This window comes from Fukomys damarensis, unplaced genomic scaffold (genome assembly GCF_012274545.1).
Source record: "Fukomys damarensis isolate Sample0158 unplaced genomic scaffold, DMR_v1.0_HiC HiC_scaffold_11, whole genome shotgun sequence".
Classification (NCBI taxonomy): Eukaryota; Metazoa; Chordata; class Mammalia; order Rodentia; family Bathyergidae; genus Fukomys; species Fukomys damarensis.
In genome coordinates, this window is record NW_022900923.1 from 44108983 (window position 1) to 44136518 (window position 27536).

The 27536-nt window shown below is 56.9% G+C and overlaps 1 protein-coding gene across 1 annotated transcript; it reads right to left on the reverse strand.

Annotated features, from left to right (window-relative positions):
- Nucleotides 1–757: 757 nt before the first annotated feature.
- On the reverse strand, nucleotides 758–19361 carry Slc26a9 (solute carrier family 26 member 9). The gene is made up of 20 exons (XM_010613082.2): nucleotides 19237–19361; nucleotides 16686–16825; nucleotides 16447–16557; nucleotides 15661–15836; nucleotides 14147–14311; nucleotides 13522–13674; nucleotides 13164–13246; nucleotides 12138–12285; nucleotides 11873–11986; nucleotides 11613–11690; nucleotides 11406–11501; nucleotides 9682–9788; nucleotides 8946–9015; nucleotides 8740–8832; nucleotides 8495–8605; nucleotides 7626–7907; nucleotides 6749–6803; nucleotides 5652–5797; nucleotides 4108–4176; nucleotides 758–2944 (listed from the first exon to the last, which is right to left on the reverse strand). The coding sequence occupies exons 1-20, from the start codon at nucleotides 19359–19361 to the stop codon at nucleotides 2897–2899; spliced, it is 2370 nt and encodes a 789-aa protein (XP_010611384.1). The 3' UTR covers nucleotides 758–2896.
- Nucleotides 19362–27536: the final 8175 nt, after the last annotated feature.

Here is a 27536-nt window from a genome sequence, read left to right on the forward strand (position 1 = left end):
TCACGGCCAGATCATCTCACACCCTCTGACCACTTTCTGGAGCAGGTCTGGAGTCCTCTTTCCTGGGTGTCCTTAGTTGTGCTGTCACGGCTGCCTCAATGTCTTAAATCAATCCAAATTATTTATTTTCCAAGGTCATTTTGACTTTGAGCAGGAACCAGAAGTTGCATGGTGCCACACTGGTGAGTAAGGTGGGTGAGGACTCGCTGTCATGTTTTTTACAAGCTTCCTTTCCACTGAACGGCACTCAGTAGCATTCTCTCTCTGTCTCTGTCTTTAATCACAAAGACACTCATGAAAGGGGACCTCCAGAGCTGCTTCAGAAAGTGGCCACAGTGATGGGATGAGTGTTTCAAACAAGGGGAAATATTCTGAGGGAGATTAGAGGCGATGTGTCTTTGCTGTTACACACATCAACATGTACTGTTGATTTTGATGACACCTCTGGTTCTTCATGGTCCAAAGCGCAGAGTTGGCTCTCAGAGCTGGTTCTGAGTATGCAGATTCCTTAGTCCACTCTTCTGGCCCCGATCTCCCCACTTTAGCTAGGTCATGAAAAATGATTTATCCAGAAGAGTGGAAAACCAGAAACTGGAGAGGTGCTAGGAGACCCACAAGGAAATCTCAGCTCCTTGTTTTTTCTCAGGATGGTGCAAAGCCCAGCCAGACGTTCCCTGGAGGTGGCTTGCTTGCCTCCCTGTTAAACTACCAAAATGTGCACTCGTTCACACTTCAAAAGCCACTTTATTACCAAAATGAATGAAAAGAGAAAGACATTTAAATTAAATAAATTATACAAATATCTCAAGAGACAAGGTTCCCAGGCCACCCTGGGAATCCTATCATCATAGGTCAGTATCAGTAAGAACATTCAAAAGTATTGAAATTCTGGATTATTTTGCCACCTTGCCCCCTCCCTCCCTACTTCCGTCACGTCTGGAAAAGTGGTTTGTGTGACATTTGCGTTCTTTGCAAAATATCTCGACAGTGAAGTTGCTTCAATGTCTTCCCTTGTGTGGGAGTACTGGGAATGATCATTGCCCTGACACGTCACAGATTGTTTCTGGAGCCTCGGCTCTGGGCCACTGTGAGTCAGTGATCCCTTCAGTTCTGGGGCTGGCCTGGTGTTAATGTTCACTTCACCCAGTCCCCATGGGATCTAGATGCTTGGTTCAAAGGGGTGCTCTGCCCTGGGTGGTCCTGAGGCTCTGACCTTCCTCCACCTCCCAGGCCCGAACTGGATCTTGAAGGAGGTGGAGTAGGGGAGGGTGGGTTGTCATTGGCTAAGGTTCTTGTCCTCCTGGAATTTGGCACTTCGAGTGCTGGGCACGGTGAATCCCAGATAACATCGTCTTCCATCGTCCAAGTTTTGAGTTCCATTGGCAGCCAGATGGCATAATGAATTCACTGAGAAGCAGTGCCTCTGGGCCAAGAATGTGCAGGAGCTGTGCCAGCACCCTCTCCTTTAACTCTCCGAAGACTTGCTGGCCGATCAGCTCGCTCAACACACAGACATACAATGCAGGTCAGGCTGAAGTTAGGGACTGGGACGTTTGCCCAGGCTGGGCCAGCCCAACCTGTTGGGACAGGGAACTTGGGAGAAACAGTGAGGAGAAGCCAGGAGGTTTTCTGTGCAAAACACTTGCACATGGAACCTATTTATTTTCAAGTCAACAGTAGGGTTCCTCTATCTATCTCTAAAGGGATTCCTCTAGATGTACCTCCCCATATATGGGGAGAATTGAACCCCTACTTTCACCTTTCCTAGAGGAAGATGGCCTCAGGTCCTGGGGTTGTTAAGGACACCCTGTGGAGAAAGACCCATCTGGACCTGCCCACTTCCACCTCTGAGGGGGGCAGCTGACCCTGTGAGACCCCTCTCTCACCTGGCAGAAGGACCCCATTGTAACTCCAGTATCCAGGTTGATAAAAGAGAGTTAAAACGACTGGCTCTTTGCCAAGCAAGGAAGAACCAGGCAGACATCCTGAGGGGAGGTATTTTCCCAATGGGCCTTGAGGTCAGGAGAACCGTTAAGCCCAAGTCCGTCCAGTTTGGCCTGGGTTGGCACTGGCACCCCCTCTCCTTCCAAATCTCTGGTACAAAGAGGGTTTCCCAAAAGCTTTTGTGCAGAATCACTAGTGTCTGTTGCCAGGTTGTCAGAGTCTGCCAGCTGCCTGCCTCCTTTCTTGGGTTCCTACTCAGCCTCAAGCAGAAGGGAGCAGCCTCTTGGGGGAAGTGAGTGGTGCTTCAGGAGGCCAAGGGAGTCCCTCAGTGGGCCACCGCGAGGAGGTCGCTCTGGTGCCCAGGCTGGAGTTTGGAGTGCTGGACGGCAGTGGCCATCTTGGCAGCCTTCAGAGGAGGAAGGGACCCGGGCACCGAGATGGAAACTCCTAGGTTGTGGAATCACGTGGTCCCTGGCTGCCAGGCTAGAGTTGGCAGATGGAGGGGACAAGCTGTGGTCTCTAACCGAGTTTATCCCTATGTCCTGTCACAGCAGGACATCCTCTGCCACCAAGCCATGCAGGCCCCAGGACCCTTGCGAAGCTTGTACGCCAGTGCAGTGGTCCTTGTCCTCCTGCCATTGGCTCACTTTCAAAGTCTGGAAGTCAAAACATGCATCAGCTGCCACGGGCGGGGCATGGGTGGGTGACATGGAGGGAGCCAGAGGATGGCACATTGCTGAGGGTTAGGGGAGGCGTGAGGAGGTGAGTTCACCGGACTCTCACCCCGCAGGAGCGAGCTCTTCCTGTCTTCCTGTTGAGGGAGGAGGGGAGAGAGGAGCCAGGTCCTGGGGGACAACTCTCCTCCCCCAGCACTCCCTAACACCCTGGCATTTCTTCCGCGGACGTTCCCGGTGCGAGGTGCTCTTCGGGCAGCACTGGGACCAGCCAGGCCTCATAGGGCGGTCAGGTTCTCTGTGTGAAACATGCTCCCGAACATCTCCTGCAGGGGCCACGGGAAGGAAGCAAGAGAGGAAGGGAAAGTTAGACCTGTGGGGGCCAGCGGGATTGGATCCCAGAGGGGACACTGGACCCCAGCCGCACGAGGCACGGCGTGTGCGTGTGTGTGGGTGTGGGTGTGTGTGTGTGTGAGCAGAGGAGAGGCCAGGCCGGCCTAAGCTGGGAACTGGTGTGACGATAGGCGAAGGTGCTGGAGTCCACTCGTGCACTGACCCCGCTGTTCTGTGAGACATTCATCACCGGTCCTTCCTAGTGTTTCAGCTCCACTTTATCAGGTAAGATGCGGGTTGAGACTAGAGAAGCTGAGAATTTTTTCTCACTTTGATTAGCTAGTATTTCAGGCCTATCCAGGCTTTTTATGCAAATGTGTTGGAGATTCCAAGGAGACACAGAAGTTATTTTGCCGGATCTCCATGGTGCTGGCTCTGTTTCTAACCGTGTCTTCCTGCCATCAGCACTCTGAGATGTATTCAGAGTTCCATGGAGCCCAAACCCAAAAAGAATGGGAAAAGACAGGTGTTATGTGTAACAGGCTCAAAGCCAGATTTCTCTAAAACTAGTCACCGGGTTTGTTTTAATTCAGGAGGTTGGGGTAGTGGTAATTTCCATGGGACTTGTGGCACTAGTCACCAGCCCTTCATATCCTCATAGCCTTTAGTTCTTAAGTGCTGTCCACTTGCAAAAATAACAATGTACCCTAGAATTGCAATAATAATACACCCCTAGAATCCACCTGATTCTCCCAGAATAGAGGCCCAAAGGGCAGGGGCGTGGGTGCAGCCATGTCAGGCAAGGGATAGGCACTCCATAAATACCTGTTGAGTTAATGAAAGGACACACGAGTCCCTACCCTGTTGGTCTTGTGGAGGACCGCATTCCCCTGACGTACAGATGGTAACAACAGTGCACCTGTTTTGCGGCTCCCCCACGCCCGCGGGGTTAAGAAAGGCTAAGGCTCCAGGATTCCACCCAGATGCTGCCTTTCCCAGGCTGCCTTTGGGCACCGGGAAGAAAGGGGATCTGCAGTTCAGAGAAAGGCGAGGACTTCACTGCTGCAGATGCCTGCTGTGGCCAGGTGTGAGAGAGCCCAGCTGGCCCCGGACGGACGGGCCCCGTCCTTGCCCCTTAGCCGCGTCCCCTGCTCACCTGCTCTAGGTCCCAGTAGCCGGGGCCGTCGTCCGAGTCATCCAGGGAGAGCTCGGTGTCCCCAGGGGCCTGGATGGAGGGAAGCAGGTGCAGGTGAGCCAGCGACAACGACACAGCTGCCGCGTGGCTGCAGGAAGGACACTGGCGGCTCTGGCTGGGCACCGCACCACGTAACTGGCCCTCTTGCCTTCTCCCTTGGCTGCCTCACCAAATACAGCACCAAACAGAGCACCACGCCGGTGTGCACTGCAGCCACCCCTTAGCTTACAAGGTGGCTGACCAGGGCCGAGTGTGGGCAGCTCCTTCCTTCTCTGCGTGTGCTTTCTCCCGTACCGCGCCATCGAAAAGGAGGGTGTGCGCACACGTGTGTGCACGCATGTGTGATTTCTATGTCTAGGAGTGTAGTCCAGAACGGGTAAATACCGAATACATCTAATGAAAACAACTTACAGACGTGTAAGTGATGGAGGATGTAGAGAAACCGTAACAACTGGACGCTATTAGGGTGATAAGAATAATGGGATCAGGAGAATCTCCCTATTTGGTTGTGCAGGGAGAGCTCATCCCGCCCAACCTCTGAGTGTGGAAGGCAGAAGCAGTGCAGCCCCGAGCTGTCCCAGGCAGGCTGTCAGCTTCACCTTTACAGTCTCTCTTAGGGCAGAGCAAATCCTTGCTCTTGGGCCAGAAAAGTCTCTGGTGACCTGCAGAGGGCAGGTGAGGCCTGGGTGGGAGGCACAGAGGCTCGGGAGGCCAAGGGCAGGGGGCAAACCGGGAGGGGGCCTGCAGGAGAGGGCAGCTGGGACTGGGGCAAAGACCCCGGCTGAGTGGGCTTTTTCTGATTCTGTGGCTTTCCAGAGTCCTAGACAGTGTTCTTTACACCTCATTCACATGCCACTTACTGAGATAGTAAATTAAGGGTCCCGAAGTGGGGACAAAGCTCAGGCCCAGCCTCTCCGCCCATCACCAGCCTGAAATCTCCAAGCCCTGCTGAACTCAAACTGTCAGGGTCATTCCATTCCTTTCCCAAAGGTCTATCTGTCTATTTATTTTTGGCTTTTTGAAATGGGGATTGGTATGCAGTTCAGGCTGGCCTTGAACTCACTCTATAGGCCAGGCTGGCTTCGAACTCCCAGAAACCCTCCTGCCGCAGCCTCCTAAGTGCTGGGATTACAGGCATGCACCACCACATCTGACTAGGCCCTTTTAGAAAAGGGACAGGAGGCTGTGGATGCCAGGTGGTAGGGCATAACACACTGGCCTTTGTGTGTTGGTTCAACCCGAAAGTTAATAGTAACAAAAGATTAAAAATAATATACACATAAATTTCAAGTGACATAAAATATATAATTATCATTTAATCCTACCCCAAGAAAGCTCTGTGAGGTAGGTAATGATAGTTGATGATACCCACTCTACAGATAAGGACATAGAGATTCAGAAAAGTAGGCTGGCAGAACTGGGGTCGGAGCCGAACCTCCAATGCCTCAGGGTCAGCTGCAGCAGTGGCCTGGAGCCCAGGGTTGGCCGGGCAGGACCTTACTTACCCCCGGGGCGCCGTGTGCCGGGACTGCTCCTCCCGCATGTCCCTGGGCGAAGAGGACCGCGTCGTGCACGCTGGGGAAGACGTGGTCGCGCTGTACACACCCCCCATCGAAGACGCCTCCGTGGCTGATGTCATTGTACACCTGGGCTGGAAGGACGCGAGATCACGTTCAGAAAGAGGCCACTGCAGACTGGTGCTGCGGGGCTGGAGCTGGGCGGCGAGACCAGAGCAGGGAGGAGGAACGGAGAGGTCTGGGGTTGGGGGCGAAGGAGACCGAGGGCCCCCACGTCGGCACTCGCGCTGCAGTATCAGCCGTGGACAGCAGAGGGCAACATAAGCTTGAAGATGCCGAACTTTCAACCCGGCTGAAGGAGCGGTTTGGTTTAGGGGTCGGTACCCGCGGGCTCGGAAGGAGAGGCTGACGCGTCCCCAAGGAGGAGGCTCCTGCCCATGCCCTCTCGAGGCCCATCGTCCCCGTTCACTTGGATCTTTCCCGCCACTCCCGGTGTGTGGCTGGCCCCTGGCTCACCATAGAGAGTGGTTTCCAGAGACATGGACTGGGGAGGTGGCTTCCTCTCCAAGCAGGGCCTCTGCGGGGCCCTGCCGGACGCCCTAGCCCTCCGCAGTGCTGGGTGCGCGAGCGTGGTGTGCTGCCACGGCCCTGCCCTTGGCCTCCGCTCTGTCCCCTGCTCTGTGGCCTGCAGCTCTGTGCTCCCTAGGCTTTCGCTTTTATCCCCCGCTCTGTCTTTTTCTCTCTCTTCGTCTTTCAGCACTCAGGGTTGAATCCGGCGTCTCTGCACTGAGTCACATCCCTTTTACTGTTTATTTTGAGACAGGGTCTTGCCAAGCTGCTAAGTTGACCAGCCTGAGCTCAAACTGTAGATCCTCCTGCCTCAGCTACCCAGAATGCTGGGATCACAGGTGTGCACCACCACACCTGGGTCTGGCCAGGCTCTTTTGACCTGGATCTGAAGTTCTCATGCCTGAGCAGAAGCTTGGGGGAGTCTTCGAGGGCTCTCATCTCTTATCAGTGCCCCACCTGCCTGTCCCACGCACCTCCCTCACCAGCCTCTCCGCCCTCGGGCGGCCTTTCCTTACCGTGGATGTTCACCAAGAAGACCTGGACTCCGATCTTCCCGTAGGTGGAGCTCAGCTGGCAGTGTTGGAGGGCGTTCAGGGTGAGAGGCAAAAGGAAAGGAATGTTTTGAGTGGTCTGAAAAGTGACTCCCAAAATGCACTTCAGAAAGGAAGCCAAGCAAGTAAGCAAAACCCTGAGAGGCCTGGACGCCAAAGACAAAAATAGCAGCTGAACATAGCGCTTCTCTCTGGAGTGCTGGCTGAAGGCGCTTTTGGAAAGTGGGACGGAAATGGGTCTTTGCCAACATGGAGGGCACTTAAAGTCACCACGGACCACGTAATGGGATCAGATCTTTCTTTCAGTAGCCCGATTCCCACCTCTACCTCTTTCCCAACCTTGTGGCTTCAGGCAGAAGCCGCAGGATGGGGTGGAGGCTCAGAGAGCCCAGGCCTGGACTCCAGGCCCAGGCTGGGGAAGCAGGCAGAGGCTCGAGGCTGGGCACGGGGCCTCCTCTGCCCCTGGTGATGGTGACAGCACCTTCATCAGAGCCCCTGACATCTGAGTGGCCCACTGAAAAGTCAGCAGACGAGTACACGAATTCAGGGTCCTGAGCGTCGGGAACTGATCTCATTTCTTCCTCTCTCCCAGGCTGGCCAGTGTGCATGAGACTAGGCACAGATCATGGACAGGACCCTGCAGAGGCCCTGTGGGTGGCTTCCTGGTGGCCTGCTAGGGCACTTGGAATGGCCCCGCGGGGACTCTCCGCACTGGCCTGCTCAGCACAGTGGCCTGCCTGGTCCATCAGGGGTTGGGGGCCGGCTGAGACGGGGCCTCCCGGGAGCAGCAGGATGGGACACACCCTCCTTTTGGCTCTTACTACTGACACACCCTCCTTACCTTGGCCAGGGCTTTGATGCCCATCAGATCCACAAAGCTGACACCGCTCATGTCCAGGATGAGGGTGTGGAAGGTGACAAAGGGTGGGACTCTGGCCAGGGTGTTGCTGGGCTCGCTGAGGGGCTCTGCAGAGGCTGCTGGTTCACTCGGCGTGGCTGAGGCAGTGTTGGGGCTGAAGGTGATGTAGGATACGCCAGCGCCGTTGGCCAGCGTCTGGTTGTTGTTGGGATCCGTTGGGGTGCTGCTCTCAAAGTCCTGCTGCAGCTCCTGCAGGGAGACCGTCTGGGGCGACGGTCAGGGTGGGGCCGAGGCAGGGACGGTGGAACCGAGTCAGGCTTCGCTGTGGCTGAAGCCACAGTGGGAGGGGTCAGGCTGAGGTGGGTGACTGTGTGTGGATGTGTGAACACAGTCCCTGAAAACTTGGCAGGAGAGACCCCCAAACTCCCTTCCTGTGGCAGGGCCTATGAGCTTGGCCTCCCATATCCCAGACATCAGAGGCCCTTTCCACACGGCCCCAAAGTCTTGGCCCACTGTGCTGTGGGAGAAAGTTCCCTTGGAGCCCGCTGAGTTCCCTTTTGTATTTATCCATGTCTGAATGCTGCTCCCTACCTCCTACTTCCACCCCAGCAGGACACCTGGAAGTTCACTGCTGTGCTCCATCCGGGCTTGCTAACAGGCCCCTGGGCTATGGCCTACCTTAGCCCTACCGTGGGAGTGCGGTGGTTCCCCAGGAGCTGACAGCCCCTCACCCAAGAAGAAGATTGACCGGGCTACCCCAGGGGCAGCACTCGGAGACTTCCTGTCTTTTCCACGCAGGGTACTGAAGGTGGGGTGCAAGGAGCAAGATCAGAAAGGGGGCCTCTGTTCACCTTGGTTTTCATGAAGCGAGATTTCCTCTGCTGTGTCGGTACTGTCCTCTTCTCCTGCCTCCGGAGGTATTTTTGCTTGGCAAGTAATACCTTCTGGGGGTCCATACCAGTCTGGGGGGCAGAGAACCAACAGCAGTTTTGACCTCTACCCTTCTGGGGTGTGGCCTGCTCTTAGCTCCAAACCCCTCTTTGCTTCCATCTTCTGGCCACTCTCTCTTGAGCCTTTCTGGTCACCAAAGCCTTACCTTGGCAATGACCTTTTGTCTGAAGATCTCTGAGTTGGCGAAGTAGAGAGGGGAGCAGTAAGTGACGATCTTAATCCCCTCAATTTCCTGGACCTGTGACACAGAGCTCAGGTTGCAGAAATATGTTTGTTGTTTTTATTTAAAAAACACTTCTCCTTTGGGTGGGAGCAGTGCAAAAGGAGGTGGCCAAAGCCTGGGTTACCTACCCTGCTGTACGCCTTGGGGTTCACATAGATGTCAGTGTCCAAGACCTGGGCCAGAGCATAGCCGTTTCGGCTACATGAAGAGGAAATAAAAAATGTGAGAATGGAGACATCGGATGGGCCTGGAAAGGGCCTGCTCCCTGGGCTTGTGTTTGCCTCTCTGCACTGGCCTGCAGTTAGACTGCAACCAGGGGATGACAGCCAGGGCCTTGGTGTCACTCCCTGACTGCTCAAGGAAGGTGCAGTACACAGGTAACAAACTTAAGTGGCCCTGAAGTCACCGCTTCCTAGTTCTAAGTTCTCAGGAAGAGGAGAAAAGGAGTCTTCTGGCCTCAGTGTCCTCCCTGCCGGTCCGGCCCCTCTTGCTGGTGAGCTTGGCTTTTACTACTGACACCTTTTTAGGAAGAGTAGTGCCTCTGCCCTCTGCCCTGGTGCTGTCCTAGGGTGGTCTCGCTGGGCTCTGGAAGGGTGCTAGGCCTCACCCATCAGCTCTTCCTCTACTCTCTCGGCATCCCTGCCCTTCAAGTCTGTGCTGGCCTCCTCTGTGGCTTGCGAAACAGGAAGTCAGTCCAGCCCATCCTCTCTGGATCGGATTCTCCCAGGCCTGGCAGCGCCTTCAGGGCTGGGCCCATAAGGTAGAGGGCACAGTGGCCTAAGCCAAGCCTTGGCATGGGAACCCTCGGCAGGCTGGCCTAGTGACCCCAGTGCTGTGCTTGGGAGGGAGGAACCTGTTACTTACAACTGGGTCTGGAAGACCACAACCAGGATGGAGAAGGCGACACCCACGGCCACGCCGTAGGGCAGGCTCAGGAAGAAGGAGGAGAGGAAGCTCACCACCCAGACACACTGCGAGGAGAGAGACGTCAAGAGCAGGCTTGGGGAGAAAAACTGCCTCTTCCAGGAAGTCTTCCGGGATAAACAAGGCCACTCTGCTAGTGCGTTCTCAGACCCGTCCTCTCCTTTCAGTGCATTTTTGCAATGATTTATGTGTTGTGGTTTGGTTACACTGCCTGATTCCCTTAGGTTGAGTGCGGCTGCCTGATCTCTGCCTTTCTCCCCCACCCTTCTTTCTTCTTCTCGCTCCCTTTCTTGCTTTCCTTCCTCCCCTCCCCCTTCCTCCTTCTTTCTCTCTCTTTTTCCTTGCTGGGGCTGGAATGGAACCCAGGGCTTCACACATGCTAGGCAAGTGCTCCACGCCCTCGGCCCCTCCTCTGTCTTTAGAAACGGAAACACCAGCGTGCACAGGAGGCAGCGTGGCGTGTGCACCTTGAATCAGATACACCAGGGTTCAGCGCTGGGTCCTCTTACTTGCCGTGGGAGCCATGGCTCCCTAGGATTAAGGAGCTGGGGAAGGCAGGGGTTCAAGCCTTGTGATGGGCACCCCGTGGTGACCCGTGACTGTGAGCTCCCTTTCTAGCAGCAAGCGGCTGGGGCTGGGGGCCTGATTGCGTGGGTTGTCCCCATAGGCCTTTAGTAACCCCCAAGTTCTTATAAGGGAAATCAGCTGCCCAGATTCATGTAGAGAAGTGTAAGGGGAGGCTGCCGTGGCAAGGAGACGGCTGGGAGTGGGAAATGCAAGTCCTCAGCTGGGAATGGGACTTCATGTCTCTTCCTACCCCTGTCTGGGAGATGGGCCACTCAGGTCTCTGGCTTGGAAGGTTTCCTTCCCTGTACCACAAGCGTTGAGCCCTCCTCTCCTAGGAGACAGGACAGCCCAGAGGGCTGGAGTCTGAGACCTGGAGTTCCTATCCACTGCTTCCCGTGTGGCCTCGGACAGTTCACTTTACCAGGCCAGCTTTGATTTTGTCATCCTGAAAGGAGGTCATAGATGCTGTCTGTTATGGTGGGGGGTTAAGTGGAGATAATGCATGTACTGCCAGCGTGCAGGGAGTTGCGCTTGGGGTGTGTGACTAACCGCACACCAAGCCCTGCTTGCAGATGTTTACAGTTGCATGGCGCTGTCTCACTGTGACCTCACCTAATCATCTGAACAAGGGTACAACACAGCCACAACTCCAACCCCCAGCTACAGCTGCAGCAAGGGGACCTGAGAGCCGTCTAGGAACTTACTCAAGACCCTGGGTCCTTTGGCTTTCTCTGTTAGACTTTCTTACAAAATGATTTCCATTTGCTTTTTCTGGAACTAGAAACCATGAAAACAATAATAGGAAAGTTTTACTGAGCACAAATGCAAATCAATATTGCCTCATTTCAAAGCCACCCTCGGGGTAGATAAGATGTCCCTCCCACAGGGAGGTTAGGGAACTTGCTATTTGGCCAGAGAGCCAGTGAATGACAGGGTTAGGATTTGAGCCCAGGATGTCTCTTGCAAATCCTGAACTCCTAACCTCTAGACCATGCTAACAAGAGCAGCAGAACAGAAGGCTCAGCCTTAGGTCAGCATGTGAGTTCGGAGGAGTTGCAGGAGCACACATGGTTGCCCAGAGGCTGCCCAGTACCTACACAGTCCAGCTTGCTCTTCTTCCACAGGTAGTAGGGGTCGGTGAGCTGCTTGAGGGAATTCTTGAGGTTGACAGCTATCAGGGCTCCCAGCACAGCCTGCAGGAGCAGAGCATTGCTTGGTGTCCCGGGGGCATCCCCCTCCCAACTCCTAGGCGGGGCTGCTACTGGAGTCTCCCATTGTCTTCTGCTCTCCGGCGGGGCTCTTACCTTGGGGAGAGGGTATAGATAGGACCCCAGGACCAGCATGGTAATCATCACCACCATAGACACGCACAAGCTTGCCACCTGTTTAGAGAGAGTTGGGAGCAGGGGGAGTCTAGCTGTTGCTGGTTCCCCATAGGCACCCTTTGGTGGGGTGGAGGTGAGGCAGGAGGTGGAAGGCCAGGAAGAGCTGCCTGGACTGCAGAGCCTGGCTTCTCCCGACAGTTATCAGAGCCCCTACAACACTCTCCTGGCAGGCAGCTCACCTGGGATCTCCCTCCAGCTGCGTCCACAGCCAGAGTGACAGAGAGCGCACAGCAGATGACGTGGATTTTAAAGAAGGAGCCGAAGAAGTTGCTGCAGCCAAGGGCGATCATCTCCTATAGGGAGAGGGGCCGGGATGGTAGGGGAGCAGGGACCGAATGTTGTCAGCCGTGCAGGCTAGATCTTGGGCCTGGGACTTGAGAGCTGGAGAGCGATCCCGTGCTATAAAGCCACCCACCGCCAGTAAGAAGAAGGTGGCCAAGCTACCTGGTTGGAATCCACATCATAGCCGTGCTTGCCAGCCAGGGTCCGCCCCATAGCCAGGTTGATGACGTAGCCCACGATGGCCAGGGAGAAGGCTGTGCCAATCATGTCCTTCCACTGTGAAACTACAGGCGACACCGGAGTGGGAAACCTGCCGAGGAACCAGAGAGGAGGCAGGCCCAGGGGTGTGAGGAGACAGAGGCTGCCGAATCCTTCATCACCTCAGGACCCACGGTGTGCCAGGCCTTGGTACCCCTGATCTCGCCAGTCTCCAATGGTGCTGCCCCTGCGGGCAGGTGCCATCGATCCTGTAGCACCCAGGCTTAGAGAACCTAACCTGCGCAGCCTGTCAGGGCCTCATTCTGTGCCCGGATTCTGTCTGGAGTCTGACTCCAGTCTTCCCCTCCTTTGACTGCTCCTCTCTGCAGGACAGACTTTGTCGCCGTTCTCTGGGGACCCAGCATGTTGCCTGGCACAGTTTGGCTGATCCTCATAGCTTTCTGCATGGCTCAGAGGAGCCAGTGCATTACAGCATGGCACAGAGCCAGCAAGAGGCCCATCAGAGAGGGCTGAGGGCATTGATTGCGTGGACACTTACTGGGGAGCAGAGCGGGAGGATAGACTTGTCTTGACCAGCATGGCCGGCTGCGTGGCTCTTCTTGGTAATAGGCAGCAGAAGTAATTCACACATGTCATACACTTTCTAACCCCCTTCCTCCGTCCCTTTCTTCCTGTCTTTGTTCTGGGGATCGAACCCAGGAAGGACTGAGCTACATCCTGTTTGTGTTTTCAGTGCTGAGGACTGAACCCAGGGCCTTCACATTGAGACACATCCCCGGCCCTTTTAATTTTTTTTTTTTAAATTTCGAGACATAGTCTCACTAAGTCACTAAGTTGCCCAGGCTGGACTCAAACTTCTGGTCAGGTGGCTGGGATTTCAGGGGTTGTGCCTCCATGCCTGGCCTCTGCTGACCTTCATCTGAGCCCGGGCCTTGGTGGGGGGCAGACTGCTCGGCCCCCTGGACTCACCCACGTTGGATCTGTCCCACGATCTGCATGTGATACTTCTGGGGCATCTTACAGCTCCCGGAGATAGCTGTCGCCACCACAACCTGCAATGCCCAAGGTGCCGAATGGGGCTGGGCCCTAAGCTGAGTTCAAGGGGTCTCTCCCAAGTCTCTGTTTTCTACGTGGGCCCCAAATTCTACTCTTCTGCCGCCTTGGGGCAGCTTTGGGAGGACTATATGAAGAACCGGAAGAGAGGAAGACCCCCGGAATGTGACTTCCTGTCCCAGTGGCCAAGGGGTGGTGGGCGGGGCGTCCCTGGCCCTTTCTGGAGCAGGTCCTGTTCTCACAGCCCACGTCGCGGCTCTGGGGAGGTCCTTACCACTACCACCTCTGTGGGGATGGGGATGCGGATCTTGTGCATGTAGCGAGCGTTGAGCTCCTTCACCAGCACCAGGAAGATGCCGCTGATGAGGGCGAAGACGAGCGAGGCGATGTTGGTGTGGGGAAGGTTTTTGCAGATGTCAATGAACGTCTGTGGAGAGAGCGCCACACTCACGGATCTGGCCCTTCTTCCCACACAGCCCCACCCTTGGGTGCCTGAGCCAGGGGAGGAGACACCGTCAGTGCTCACGCCAGAGGCACATGAAGGCCGCGGACACCATCTCGGCTGCCACCACCCTCTCCCAAAGGGCCCCTCAGGAGCTGAGCTCAGGCTGCTTCCAAGTGGAAGGACGGAGGTCAGACTTAAGGAAGGACTTCCCACGCAGGGAGGGGTCGAGGCACTGGAATAGGAAACCGTGCAGGAAACCTCTGCTTTTCTGAAGTGATAACAGGGGTCTCAGCAAGTATGGGAAGCATGTATTTGACCCCCTCCCAAGGTGGGGACCCCTTGGAATCCTCTGGGAGCAGCGGCTCAGCTAGGATGAGCAGCAAGCAGGCTCTTCAGTTAGCCGCTCCTAGGGTGCTCAGTGCCTGCCTCCGTTGCAGGGGCGCCCCAGACTCACGAGGACGATGGACCCCGGGCCCGAGTAGGAGGGGATGGTCAGCCCGAAGATGTACTTGAGCACCGAGATCAGAATCTGCAGGCCGGCAGCCGTCATAAAGCCCCGGACAAAGGACTCAGAGAGGTAGATGGCCACGAAGCCGAACTGCATGAAGCCCAGGCCCATCTGGGAGGGAGAAAGGGGTGGTGGCAGGGTCAGGAGGCGTCATCTGCTCTGCCTGGAGCCCCATGCAGCACGGGACAGCAGTGGCTCTGGGGAAATGAGCCCTTGTGACCCTCTCCTGCCCCTTCCCTGTGCCCTACGTGCCCGTTGCCAGGCCCTCAGTTCTTTGGGGGGCCCCGGTCACTTCTCCTCTCTGGCTCAGGTCTCCTTAGTTGTGAAACAAGCCTGGTTCTCCCTTGCCGCTTCCCGTCTTGGTCAGCGGCACCTCCACACACCTGGCTGTCTAACCGAAGACGTGGGAGTCATCTGCTTTCACCTCTCCTATCCGGTCCATCACGTGCTCTGTAACGCTCCTGGAAAAGGGGCCCCAGTATCTTCTTCTCCACAGCCACTGCCCTGGTCCAGGCCCTCGTCCCTCCCACCTGGGTCGCTGTAGAGGCCCCGCAGGTCCCCATATTGGTTCTAATCCACCTCCAGCCACCTTCTCTGCAGCCCCGATGGTCCTTGCACGCTGCTGGTTACACAGCCCGAACTTTGCTGTCTGGTTCCTGCCTCGGTTTCTGGCCTCTTTCTGGCCCTGTGTCCTGCAGCCTCACTGGACTCCTTGCTGGTCACACTCCTCTGTTAGGTCTCCGTGCAGCACCCATGCATTCGGTACTGGTTAAATTCTACTCATCCTTTCAAGGTCCAGCATCACCTCCTCTTTGAGGTCTTCCTGGCCCTCTCTTCTGCGTTCCCTTTGTTCACGGCTCCATCGTGCTACCTGGCTCTACACAGAAGTTTATCTGTTGACATGGCTACTTCCTCTCCCGGCTAGGAGCAACCTGTGAACTAGGCTGCTTTCTGACTTATCTTTGTATCCTCAGGGCTCAGCCCAGTTCCTGGCACAGAGAAGCAACAACAAAACAAAACAAGAAAAACCACTAACTGAATGAATGAATGAAAGGTGTTGTGTCCCTGAGGCTGCATCTCACCCTCACATTCTCTCATGCTGTGCTCCCCTTCTTAAAACTTAGGAGTCCTTTAGTCTCCTTGGTAGCAGCTCAGGTTGTGCTGTGCACCTGCCGCGTGGCTGGGGGCTGAGGAGAGCCAGGGCAGTGGAGAGAGGCTGTGGGCCTTGCTAGGCAGTTTTAAAATTCAGGGCAATTTCATCACCACTGCTGGACTGAAGTACGGACCTGCTAGACGCAGGTGAGAAACTACTCTGAAATGTTAAAGTCCTTTGTGGCCCCGGGGTTGGGGAGAGGTAGAGCCCTGCGTCAGAGCCGACAACGCGTCCAGGGGCTTTGAGGCAGGGTTTTCTGGTGCCCTTGTGCAGCAGGGTTTTGGTAAGCCTGGGGCGGCCCCCTTACCTGGATGATGGCAGTCAGGCAGGCGAGTGTCGCCGACACATGCAGCCTCTCTGTCTCCATGGCTGCAGTGTCCACGTAGCTCTCATTGGTGGCATTGTTGAAGACCCGGAATTTCGACTCTGGGGCCAACTGCAGACAGATGTTACCCACCAGGATGCTGATAACGGCAAAGGTACCTGCGGTGTCCCACACAACCAACAGAAATCAGAGGTTTGGAGCATGTCCGTGGAAGCAGCAGAAGGCCCGTGGACACGTCCCAACCGCCAGGGATGGGGTCCCTTATCTGTACCACCCCTCTCCATGATGCACAGGTCTGTCACACCTAGCCACAGTCTCCTGCACTCGCCCCTCCATCAGTTTGCTCTCACTGGACTCAGGAGTCCAGGAGGACAAGCGAAGCCTGCACCAGGAAGCAGCCCTGGTGACCAGGTCCTTTCTCTCCATTTCACTCGGCACCAGAGCACTCCAAATGTCCCTGCAGTGGCCTGCTGGGACCAGTCTGGGCATTCCATGGTGGTTTCCTGCATTTCTCTTTCAGGTTTCCTGCCTGAGTAGTGTGTGGTGCATTTGTTCAGCCAAGTCCTCCTTTCCAGGGAAGGAGCTAGAGCAGGTCACACTGACTGACCTCACAGAGGCTCAGTGCTTTCTGCAGGGTCACTGAGGACCCGGGGCCAACTCAGTGATCATCTGTTCAGGACCGACCCACCCCACCTCCGGGAGAAGGCAGGTGGAACCTGAGCCTCCTTCACGACCCACCCTCCTGCCTGGAAAGCGGAGAGGCCTTACCTGGCACCATCTGGTGCACACCCCCGAGGAAGAAGTAGGTCAGGAGGGGGAAGAAAGAGGAGTAGAGGCCGTTGACCGCGGGGAGGTTGGCCAGCAGGGCAAATGCCATGCCTGCGGGTGATGAAGAGTGGAGGCTCAGAAGGCTCACAAGGCTCAGGGGGCTGCAGGGGGATGAGGTCGGGCAGGGAGAAGACTCCTAGGAGGGAGTGGTGGCCAGGCCTGACCGAGGGGCTTCTCACCTTGTGGCACCTGGATGCATCCCCCACTCAGTCCGCCGAGCAGGTCAGGGAGAAGGTACTCTTTGATCTTATACTTGGGGAGCCAGGAGAGCACAGGCAGCAGCCCGAACACCACAGTTTTGATCTTAGCTGGGGAGCACCTGCAGGGAAAAGGGCAGGTTGGAGCGGGCTGGTAATAGCCTGTCCGTGCATGCATTCACAACCCACTTGGATCCCGGGCAGGATTCCGGGCACCCTCACTGTGCTGCCTGCCAGGGCCCCCAAGGGGAGCCCCAGGAGCTTTCTCAGGAGAGCTCTGAAGCACTCTCTGGGCATCAGCTGGAGGTCTCCTTGCGGCAGTCTAGGAAGCCCACAGGCTTGGCTTCAAGGAGTGGCCTGTACAGTGGCTTAGCCTTTGAGGCATCTGGTCCACCCTGGCTCTCAAGGCCTCTCTCCAGGAAAGGCTTCTCTGGCTGGCTTGTGCAAAGGCGGGCTGGAGCACCCTGGCCCGGGTTCCTGCAGCTCCACCTGCACCCTGTGTTGCAACTTGTCTTTGTCTGTCTCTTGACAGCAAACCCACAGTCTGTTACAGAGGCTGCTTAGTGAATATTTGTGGATTCAAAGAATGAAGAAGTGAGTGGATTAGCTGGTATTGAAAGTCAGTTTGAGCCAGGGCTGCCTGCTGTCCGTTTCCCTTGAACTTTCCCCAAAAGGAAGGCTCTGTTGTCCCCACAGGGTGAGGCTCGGCTGACTCCCTGTCCTTGTGTTGTGTGATGGCTCCCATGCTGGAGTTCTTTGCTGGTGAATACACTGTGGAGGAGGGAAGAATGGGAGACTGTTCCTTGGTCACTGCAGAGTAGGAGAGTTGATCCTTTCCCTGTTTGTTGAACGCCTTGAGGTCCTTTCACGGAAACTCCAGAGCGGTCGGAACAAGGGTGACAGCCGCTGGATTGATGACTGGAAGCAGGTGGGGGCCTTTGAGTTTCTTTCTCCCAGTTGAAGGAACTCAAATACTCAGGGCCATCTGGTGACTCACTAGCCTGGTCTGATTAGGCTTCCTTTCCTGTCCGGCACCAACTCCTGCTCCTTGCTCTTGCTCAACAATAGTTTTCCCGACACTGGGTCCCTTGGATGCCACCCAAGACCGAAACCAACACAGATAACACTCTGTGTCCTGGAAAGTCTAGGGAGATTTTTCTGTCCCAACAAACATCCTATGGAATGGAATCACTGGCTGCCCAGTCCCCTCTGGTACTTGCAAGTGCCCCTCCCAGGGAGAGATGAACTTGGTGAGTCGCTTAATGCCTCCTTGGTGCCTTGTCCTGGGAGAGAAGCAGTCCTGCAGGAGCTCTGTTAGGTGGTGCTGTGTGTGGCAGAGAAGACCGGATTCAAGAGTAGACAGCTGGCTGGGGAAAGCATGACTGCTCATAAGAGCGTTAGTAGCTGCCCAGCCTTACTTGCAACTCTGCTGTACGCGGGGTAATCATTGTAAAGTCTGACAGAAGAGGTAGCAGCAGCTGCTGAACAGCTACACAGAGGCCTCAGAGGTGCCCTGGTGGGGGGTCAGCGTTCCAGGCACTCATTGATTGACAGGTATTCACCAGACGCCTTCTGTGTGTCAGGCCTATTCACGGTCTCCTGTCCGCATCCCGGGAATTGTTGGCTTCCCGCCTCCCTTTGTGGTTCACATCGTCCTCATCTTTCAGGACCACAGCAGACCTCCCATTGCTCCAGCACAGAACTCTGTGGGCACAAAGACTGACCGAGCCCACCTATCTGAGGAGCACGGCTGTGGGTATTGGTGCCCAGAACTGGGGCACCCAAGGCCTTGGCTGTAACCGGGCAGAGATGGAGCCTCCCAAGAGAAGCAGGGTTGGGCCGGGGCTTTTAGTAAAACTCAAGTGGGTGATTCCCCAGGACTGAACCAGTTGCACCTGCATCTCCACTTCAACCACTGCCATCGACCTCAATCCAGGTAACTGAATCAGCTCTTAGCCCAGGGGAGTGAGCATGTACTGGCCAGCCCACAGCTAGGCCTGGACGAGGGCCCCTACTTGGAAGGGGGAGGGCGAAGCGCGTGGCCCTGGGCCTCGGGGTATGGGTCTCAATCTCCTTGTGTGGCCCTCTGCTTTGAAGCAGGGAGACACAGCCCACCGACATGCAGGGGACCCCAGGGCAGGAAGAACCTGGAGGTGGCAGGGCCTTCAGGTAGGTGGCTCACCTTTAGGGGAGCCCAGGAGTTTAGAGCCTCCTGTAGGAATTCTCTGGATCAGCAGAAGAAGGGCTATCTAGGCTGGAAGAGGAGGAAAGGCACGGGGTACCCCTACCCTCCATTCTACAGCTTGTGCACCTGGAGCTCCTGTGAGGACCCAGGAGGGACCTGGGTGGACAGAGTCTGGGGGTGTGGGCTGCCCTGTATCCTTCTGAGACTGTAGATGCTTCTCGTTTCTCCTCTCCATCCTCCCTGGGGCGCTCAGGGAAGATGAGCTCGTAGGCACAGAAGCTGAGGGTTTCCTGAAGCCCCTCCGTGAGGAGCAGAGGAAAGAGGAGGCTGGGCCCTGGGCCACGTTACCTGAAGGCATGGCGGAGCTTCTCTCCCACTGGGAACGTCCGATCCTTCTTCTCAAACTCCTCATCCAAGAGGGTGAGAGAGTACGCGGCCCTGTCCACCACGTAGCGGGGCCTGGGCTGGCTCATGTCTGGAGCGCGTTCGAGCTTGGGAGGAGCAGAGAGAGGGAAGGTGAAGGGCACCCTCTGCAGCACAGCCAGGGCCTTCTTCCTCTGCTCCTCCTGCAGCAGTTTTATGCAGGCCTTCCCCGCCCTGTGCAGCACGGTGCCACCCTGCCCTCCACCAAGTCGCTTCTTTCGGCGGCACTGGTGACACACACCCTCACTGTGGCTGTTTTACTTGGCGCCGGCATGTGGCTGGCCCTGCACATCTGTGACATCACTCTCGCCCCCGCCAAGCAGCAGGTGAAGAGGAGGTGGGAGTACTGGGGCAGAGGTCACAGGTGGATGCAGTGCACTGAGCCTGCTCCTCCCTGGGCCCACGCAAACCACTGTCTCTCCCTGGACCTCAGTTCCCCTGGCAGAAAGGCTCCCCTCACTCAGCCAGTCGGCTTGGAACAAAAAGAGCAAACAGCCTTCCTGGAGGCAGAGGGATGGCGGCGGTGACCTCAGGGGACCCTTCCCGAACAGGGTGCCTCCGACTTCACCGACAGGTTTCCCTGGGAGGGACAGTGGCGTGTTTGGGGAAGTCAGGACGGTCCACTGCCAGCTGTCCCTCCCACAGCTTCCGGCACCTAAGCTTTCCCCCACCCTCGTGTAGTGGTGTCTCTCTCCTCCTTGCTGTTTGCACAACCTCACTGATGGTCCAGGAGCTGAGCTGGGCAGAGCTGGGGGCCGGGGTCCTGGAGGCCCCTTCCCTGCACCATCTCTGCATCCCTTTTCCTGTCCCCCGCCCTCCAGGGCCAGGAGAAGCTGAGAGGTCGATGTTGGAAGAACGGGGGAGTGGCCTCTGGGTGCAGTTTATGGACGAGGACCCTGGGAAGAGAGGGGTTCTCTAAGGATCCCCGACCTGTGCCTAGTCCTGGCTCTGCCGGAGACGTTGAATGGGTGACACCACCCCTCCAACCCCAATTCCTCATCAGAAAAAGGAGGGCAGCCTCCCAATTCAGAGGACCGTGGAGAGGATCAGATGCCAGGGGCATTAAGGTGGGATCCAGTGTAGAGGGTGTGTGCGTGTGAGTTCCTGTGGCTGGTGACGCGGGGCCGATAGATTCCATCTGTTTGGTCTCAGGACTGCTGTCCACTGGAACCGTGTACGGGAGAGATTTTGGCAAAAGCTCAAGCACGGCACCCAGTTCGAGGTGAGATGGGGGTGGACCTCCATGCCCAGCCACTTGCCTGGCCCTCAGTTAGTACTCAGCGATGCTTGTTGAGGGGCTCAGCATGGCGTTTTAGAGGAGGTGGGCAGAAGTGAGCGAGGCCTTGCGGTGGGAGAAATGCAGAGCAGCATCAGAAAAACAGCACAAGTTTGGAAGCCATGGGGACCTGAGTTCAAAGATTCAGTTTCTTCATTGTAAATGAGGATAATAACAGTCACAGGCAGCTGCCACGAAGGTTTGAGGAGATCGTGAGTGTGAAGCCCAGCCTTTCCTGGCCACTCAGAGGATGGTAACGGCAGTGATTACTATTATTAAGTTGGGAGGTGCTTCCTCCTGCTTCCGGCTTCACCTTCTCAGAGGCAGGGTGGCCTCGCTCTCCCTGGCTGCCCCCCTCTGGCCTGCCAGGATCTGGCGTCCCAGGTGGATTTCTTGGCAGGGTCTTTGGGGAGGAGTCCAAAGCTCTATACCTGGGCTTTAGAGAGACTTGTGGTTTGGGGAATGCATCCCAGCCACTGAGCAGACTTCTTGTGAAGTAACCCAGCTTCTTAGGCAGGCTGAATCAGAGAACAGTGCTCTGGAAAAGGGGGTGCTCACAGGAGCTCTCACATCCGTGGCCCCCAGTGGGCGGGGACCCTGAATCTCCTTCCAGGGATGCTTCCAAAAGCCTGACGTCTTAGCAGTGCACTGGGGAGTGCTGTTAACATGTGATCCTGCCGAGCCCTGCTACCCTAACTCCACCACCAGCTTCCCTATTTCCCCCATAGTGTGACAGAACCTCCTGTCACTAGTTGCCACACGTCCCTGCCTTTTTCCTCTCCCTCAGCCTCCACGTTCAGTCGTCACCAAACCTTACTGCGCTTTCCTTTCCCTGCTCCCGATGTCCTCCTCCCTTCCCTCCTTTCTTCCTTCCTCCCTCCCTCTTACTTATTTCTGGGAAGATCAGTCAAGCCCCACATCCTATTTTGCCACTTTTGATTTTGCATCCTCTGTCCTGTTTCGGTGGAGTCAGGAGATTTGTTGGCTGGGTCTGCTCAGCGCCCAGCAAGCTCGGGTGTCTGCTCCATTCTTTCCTTCTTACTGTGGCGTCTTGACACGTTCTGCCTTTCTACACCTGCCCATCCTCAAGACTTGCTTAAATTCTCCCTCTCCCCTTCCTCCTTTCTACCTGAGCCCTTTCCTGATCTCCTAGCCCAGACGGAGCTGTCTTTCTCCGGGGACCTCCTTCACAGCTTCCTGTCCAGCTCGTACCCCGGGCATTCCTGGCTGTCCTTCTACGGAGGAAAGGCGGAAAGGGGTGTGGGTGGTGGAATTGCTTCAGAGCATGAACAGCTGGGTGACTCAGGACTGTCCCTGCCCTTCTGGGCAGCTTCCCTACAGCTGGGAACCAGATACTAGGGAGTCCCCAGTGACACGGGCCGGCAAGGGAAAGGCTCCCTCACTCTACTGTGACAAGACAGCTACCCTTTTCCCGCACTGCCTGCCCATTCCATCCCTAGGCCGGGTGAACCAGAAAAGGCTCTGGGAACTTTCACAGTCCTCTGGTTTGTGCCACACGTACAGAGAGGACCCAGCAGCCAGCTGGAGTAAGGGAGTTGTGTCTGGAAGGGAATTTGAGGACCACACAAGCCCAATCCTCTTTCTGTGGCTGAAGAACCTGAGTCTCAGAGAGAGAGGTGGGAGGGTCTGAACCAGGCCTCAATGCCCCCAAAAGTGGTCCTGTGGGCAGGGGCTCTGGACTCTGGGGACAGCACTGACCTGTGCTTCCCAGGGTTGTCTCCCGAGCAGCATCCAGAATTTCCTTTCAGACCATTCTGGTGACCTTGCCACCTAGCCCATGAGATGGGATTTCTGGGTTCTGATTCTCCCTTCTTTTGGCACTGGGGATTGAAGCCAGGGTTTTGAACTGAGCTGTATCCCCAGTGCTTTTCACTGAGAGGCAGGGTGTTGCTAAGTAGCCCAGCTTGGGGTCACCTTGGGATTTTCCTGCCTCAGCCTCCCAGAGTGCTGGGAGAACAGGGATGCAGCACCCTACCTGGCTTCGAATCTTCTCCTGGGGACCTTGTAGTGGGGTCTGCCTCCTACCCTGGCTTCGGGTTACCCAAGACAGAGTCACAAACCCGTAGGTTCAGGAGCTCCCCCAGCTCTCACCGCCCTCACTGCACTTCCTAATTCCAGGAAGAGGGCTCGAGGTGGGGTGGGGCGCAGCAGGGAAAGCCGCTCCATCCCAGCCAGTGTTTCAGGCCCTGGGACAGTGGCGGAGAGGGGACGGGAGGTGGGGAGGGCCTGTCCCCTACAGATGGGCTTTGGGCTCTCTGAGAGCTCAGAGGCTGCAGGGTCCCAGGGACCTCCAGGGCTGCTCCTCACAGTGCTGGGTAGGGGCGTGGGAAGGTGGAAGAAGGAGCGAGGAGGGAGCGAAGTAGGGGGAGCGCAACCATTCGATCCCTAGTTAAACAGCCCTGCCGGGTGATGTCAGCAAGGGCCCTGAGTGTGCAGGGCCCTGCCGCCTCCCACCCCTGCCAGATCAGGATCAGGAGTAGAGCAGGTGCCATGTGACCACAGCGAGGAACATGACACTGGCCCTGCCTGCCCCCTGTGCAGGAAGGAGGGCCAAGGAGCTGGAGGCGGCCACAGGAGGAGCAGCGGGGAGATGGGTGAAGGTGCCCGGATGGTGCTTCAGCTCTGGGAGGGCAGTGAGGCCAGGCGAGCCGGGGTCTTGCCAGGCTGAGGGGCTGGGCTGGAGGACTTAGTGGGTCGCCCCCACATTGAACTCCTGAGAGAGAAAGCCCGAGGGACCAAGGCCGTGAACACCCCCAGAGCGTTAGGTGCCTGTCAGCTTGGAAGGACGGGGCCTGCGCCTGGCCTTGGAAGCTTGCAGTCGATCCCAGCCACAGTTGTTGCTGTTGTCACCCGAGGTTCTCTTTCCCGCTCTGCAGTTCCCTTGACTTTCTTGGCCTTCCTTTCCCTGTCTGCCCTTAGCCCTCCAGGTGTTCCCAGGTCGGGCCAGAGGGAAAGCAGAGAGTATTTCCAGGAACGTCTGGGAGTCCCTGCGTGGGTTGCGGTCAGGTCTGGACACCTGTCACTGTGATCCTGACAGAGTGGCCCCAGCCCTTCCTGGGTGTGCGTATGTCAGGGGTGGGGTCCTCTGATGCACCTGTGCCAGGCACGGGAGCAGCCCCAGCTTGGCCAACCCACCTTGGTGTCCTTATCGCTGGTCTCTACCTAGCCGGTCACTGTGTTCTGGGAAAGAAAAGGTCACTTTGAGGTTTCCCCTTTGCTCCAGCTGCTGGTAGCCTCTGCTCATCCAGGGGGAGCCCCAAGGAAAGGGCACCTCTGTCTGGCCACGGTGGGGTGGGACAGGAGGGCTGGGACCTCAGCCGGAGGCGGTGTCCCTGACAGGAGCGGGAGGCTGTAAAGGACCATGTACCCCTAAGGCATTTTAAGAAACTTTCTTTCTGTTATCCTTATGGCTCTTGGGGGACTCTTACCCCAGCCTACTTTCTTCCTGGTGACACAAGGAAGGACAGCATGTTCTGGACAGTGTCCTAGGCCGGGGGGAGACTCACTGCTGTGACCCCAGGTCCTCAGTCCTTATGTCCATGCTAATTCCTCCTCCACCCCTGCTTTCCCTGCTGGGGACGGGGACAGGTGTGCAGATGAGAAAGTGAGTTCTGGACAAAGGGACTGAGACTGAAAGATGCTCCCCAACACTCGGCCTGAACAAGGTCCCATGAGGCCTGGGACAGACGCTCAGGCTAGGCTTGTTGGGCTCTAGACCGAGGCTGGTCTCCCTTGGCAGCAGGGGCCCCGACGAGGAGATCGGTGAAGGTCTGAGTAACCAGGATGAAGCCTAGTGTGGCACAGAATGAGTTCCATTCTTGTGTCTCTAAGCAGTGACCCGTGAACCCTCTGGAGGTTGAACTGGTCCCGCTGCCCCCCAGTGAGCTGACACCCGTTGTTCAGTAGTCTAAACCACACTCGCTACATCCTGACTGTGTGCCTATCTCCTGGAAGTCTGAGCATCAAGGGATAAAGAGTCCATCTCAGCCTGGTGTGGTGGCACCTGCTTATAATCCCAGCACTCTGGGAGGCTGAGGCAGTGTGACCCCAAGTTGGAGTCCTACCTGGGCCACTTAGTGGCTCAGCAAGATCCTGTTTCAAAATAAAAGATGCTCAGCGTGAAAGGCCCTGGGTTCAATCTCCAGAGTCAAAGACAGGGGACAAAGCCCATTGGTGCCCCCTGGATTTCATACTGATGGGCCTCAGTTGGTGGGCAGTGCTGGGGAGCCCATCCTGCTAGTGAGAGGTCCTGGTTGTGCCAGTCTCCATATGCCCAGGCAGGCTGTCAGGTTCTTAATGCCAGGGCCAGGTGAGAGCCTGGGGGATGAGGGGCTGTCTAGGAGAGGGAGGGCATTTAGTGGAGCAGCCCTCCCGCATTCTCCCTGCATGGGGCTTGTGTCATACCAAGAGGCCATTAAGCTACACCCTATGGGTCCAGGTTCACAAGAGCAGTTGGCACTAGGGTGGTAAAGGGTTTGCTTGGCCTGAGCAGGAGGCTCTCAGAACGGAAATCAGCCCACTGCCTGGGGGTGACTTGGGACCCTCAGAGCTGCTAGACCAGGAGGGGGGAAGATGGGAGCCCGGGGCTGGCTTGTCATCCGCTCCAGGGAGCTGCTCTCACTGAGTGCCACTCTGGGCACTCCCAGACTTTCACCGGTGTCCTGGTCCAAGGGGGACCAGCCCCAGGCTCCTTAGAGATGTCAGCAGTCTAACCCCAAACCCTTCTGTGTCAAAGCATTGGCCCGGGAGCTGTGCCCCACAGGCTTACCCACTACCTCCTACCCGAGGGCGCCAGGCCCCTGCCCACCCTCTCCGCTCCTCAGGTTCCTCTCCTCTACCTCTTCCAGCTTCTCAGGGTTAATGGGGACGAGCAGGATTCCTTGTGGTCTGCACCAAGTGCCTGAGCTGAAGGAGTGACGGAGGACATCTGGAAGGGTGGGAGGAGGGGGACAGCCACACAGAGCAGGCTGGAGAGCCAAGCGCGAGGGCGCTCTGCTTCCTGGGCTCAGAAAGGGAGAGGCACAGCCTGCTGCTTCCAAGGCTGGCGCTCTGAGGAAAGCCCCAGAGTCCCCCCCGGGAGGCTGGGCAGGCCAGGTGGCTCTTTGGCCCCACTCTGTGTGGAGCTCCTTGGGCCTCCTCCACCACAGCCTCTGTCTTCCACTCCCTCAGCCAAGCCTGGCCTCGAAGCCAAGTCCTTCCTGGAAGCGGGGACCCAAAGGGCTGCTCCCAGACTCGAGGACCACAGTGTCCTTCCCTTTGCTCAGTGGGCAAGCAGCCCTCCCTGTGGCCAGGTGGGTCCTGTCATCCCTTTCCCAGGGCTGCCCTGCCAGGGGGGGCCTGGGCCGGGCCAGGTGGGGCTTACCGGTGGGTGAGCAGAGCAGGCTGGGCAGGGCTGCAGGTGTGTCTGGGCAGCGGGCAGCCAGAAGGTGTTCTGAGGTGTGTGAAAGGGCTCTGCTCAAATAATCCAGGGAGGCGTTTATAAATAACTTCACCTCAGGGCCGCGGGGTGAGCCCCGGCTTCTGATTGGCTGCGAGGCGAAGTGGTTTTGAACACTACACCGTAGCTAAGCCCGAGGAGATAGGAAAAGGAGATAAGGGAAAAGGTCCCAAATGAACAGCCCTTTTTTTGTTTCCCTGGGGGAGCAGGCCTGTTTGATGGGAGCTTGGCACTTCCTAAATCCACCCTGAAGACAATAGGTCACATTCAAGGGGCCCCTGCCCCACAGGCTCCCCCAAGCCGGCCAGCGAGGAGGGGCACCAGGCAGATTCCTCTCTGAGCTTGCTGTCCTGCTGCCTGTGGGCTGGGGGTCAAGCCAAATAGCTTCCTGGACAATGGGGACCTTTGAGGCAACCTGTGAGGTGGGGCACTGGGGCTGCTTGCTTTGATGGCCGGTGATGTGGGGTGGGGAGCGGACCTGTGAACACCCCAGGAAGGAGATGCGCCACGTCTGGGAGGCCCGGAGCCCTTGGGGTCTGGAGCTGTGATGAGAGCCAATTCCTGGCTCCTTCACTGACCGTGAGCCCCTGTGAGCCCTGGCCTTGGTCTGTCCATCACGGAAACTGAAAGCATCCCTGGCCCTCCCCGCTTCCAGGTATCACTCAGAGAGAACGTGGGGGATCGGGGCCTGGTGAAGGAGCTCCAGAAACTGGCTCTACAGCGATATGGAAGGTGTCCTGAAAGCTGGCAAGCCTCCAAGCCACTGGCTTCAGCCACTTCCGGGACTGCTCAGGCTGCTGCCTGCCCTGGGGATCGGAGATGCCTGCTGGGTGCAGCAACGGAACCTCAGAAAGTGGTTCTGACAGTGAGGCGAGGTGGGAGTCCCTGCCATCCTCCAGGAAGGAGAGGCCCCCCGGAGACAGATGGGGCTCGGCTGATCCAGTCCTGTGTTGGCGTTGTCCTTTCATCCCTCCGGGAGAAAACGGCGCCCTCAGGTGCGGTGGAATCACCAGAGGGCACAGCTGGAAGTTGTGGTGAGAATCCCCCTAAGAAGGTGAAATGAGCCAGCCTTAGTACATAATAGGACTCAACAAACATTTGTTGAATGAACGGAAGAATTGTCTACCAGCCCAACCCAAGGGAGAGTTCGCAGATGCACTGCTTGTGGGCTGGGAAACTCCCAGGGTCACTCAGGGTTGTCAGGGTGCAGCAGCAAAGGGCTGAAGAAAGCCAGCATGCGAGTGGCCCGACTCCGTGCTCAGGGAGGGATGTGTGTGTTGTCAGTGACGCTGGGGGACCTCCCAGGCCCCTGCATGAACTGAGCATTGCTCCTTCATCCCTGGGCCCTTTCTACCTCCCCTCTGAGATGCTGCTCACTGTCTGGCTCCAAAGCCTGTGCACCCATGAGGAGGGTGGCAGGCAGGCCTGCGCTGTCCACCTTTTGCATCCTCACTTCCTAGCCCAGTGCCCGGCACTCAGCAGGCAGTCAGT

Bases quoted from the DNA above. Each gene is read 5' to 3' on its own strand.
- Slc26a9 (XM_010613082.2), bottom strand. From the start codon at position 19,361: ATGAGCCAGCCCAGGCCCCGCTACGTGGTGGACAGGGCCGCGTACTCT. The intron at 16,826-19,236 runs GTAACGTGGCCC...TTTTCCCTGCAG, and splicing joins AAGCTCCGCCATGCCTTCAG to GTGCTCCCCAGCTAAGATCA. The intron at 9,016-9,681 runs GTAAGTAACAGG...CTCTTCATGTAG, and splicing joins GTGGTCTTCCAGACCCAGTT to CCGAAACGGCTATGCTCTGG.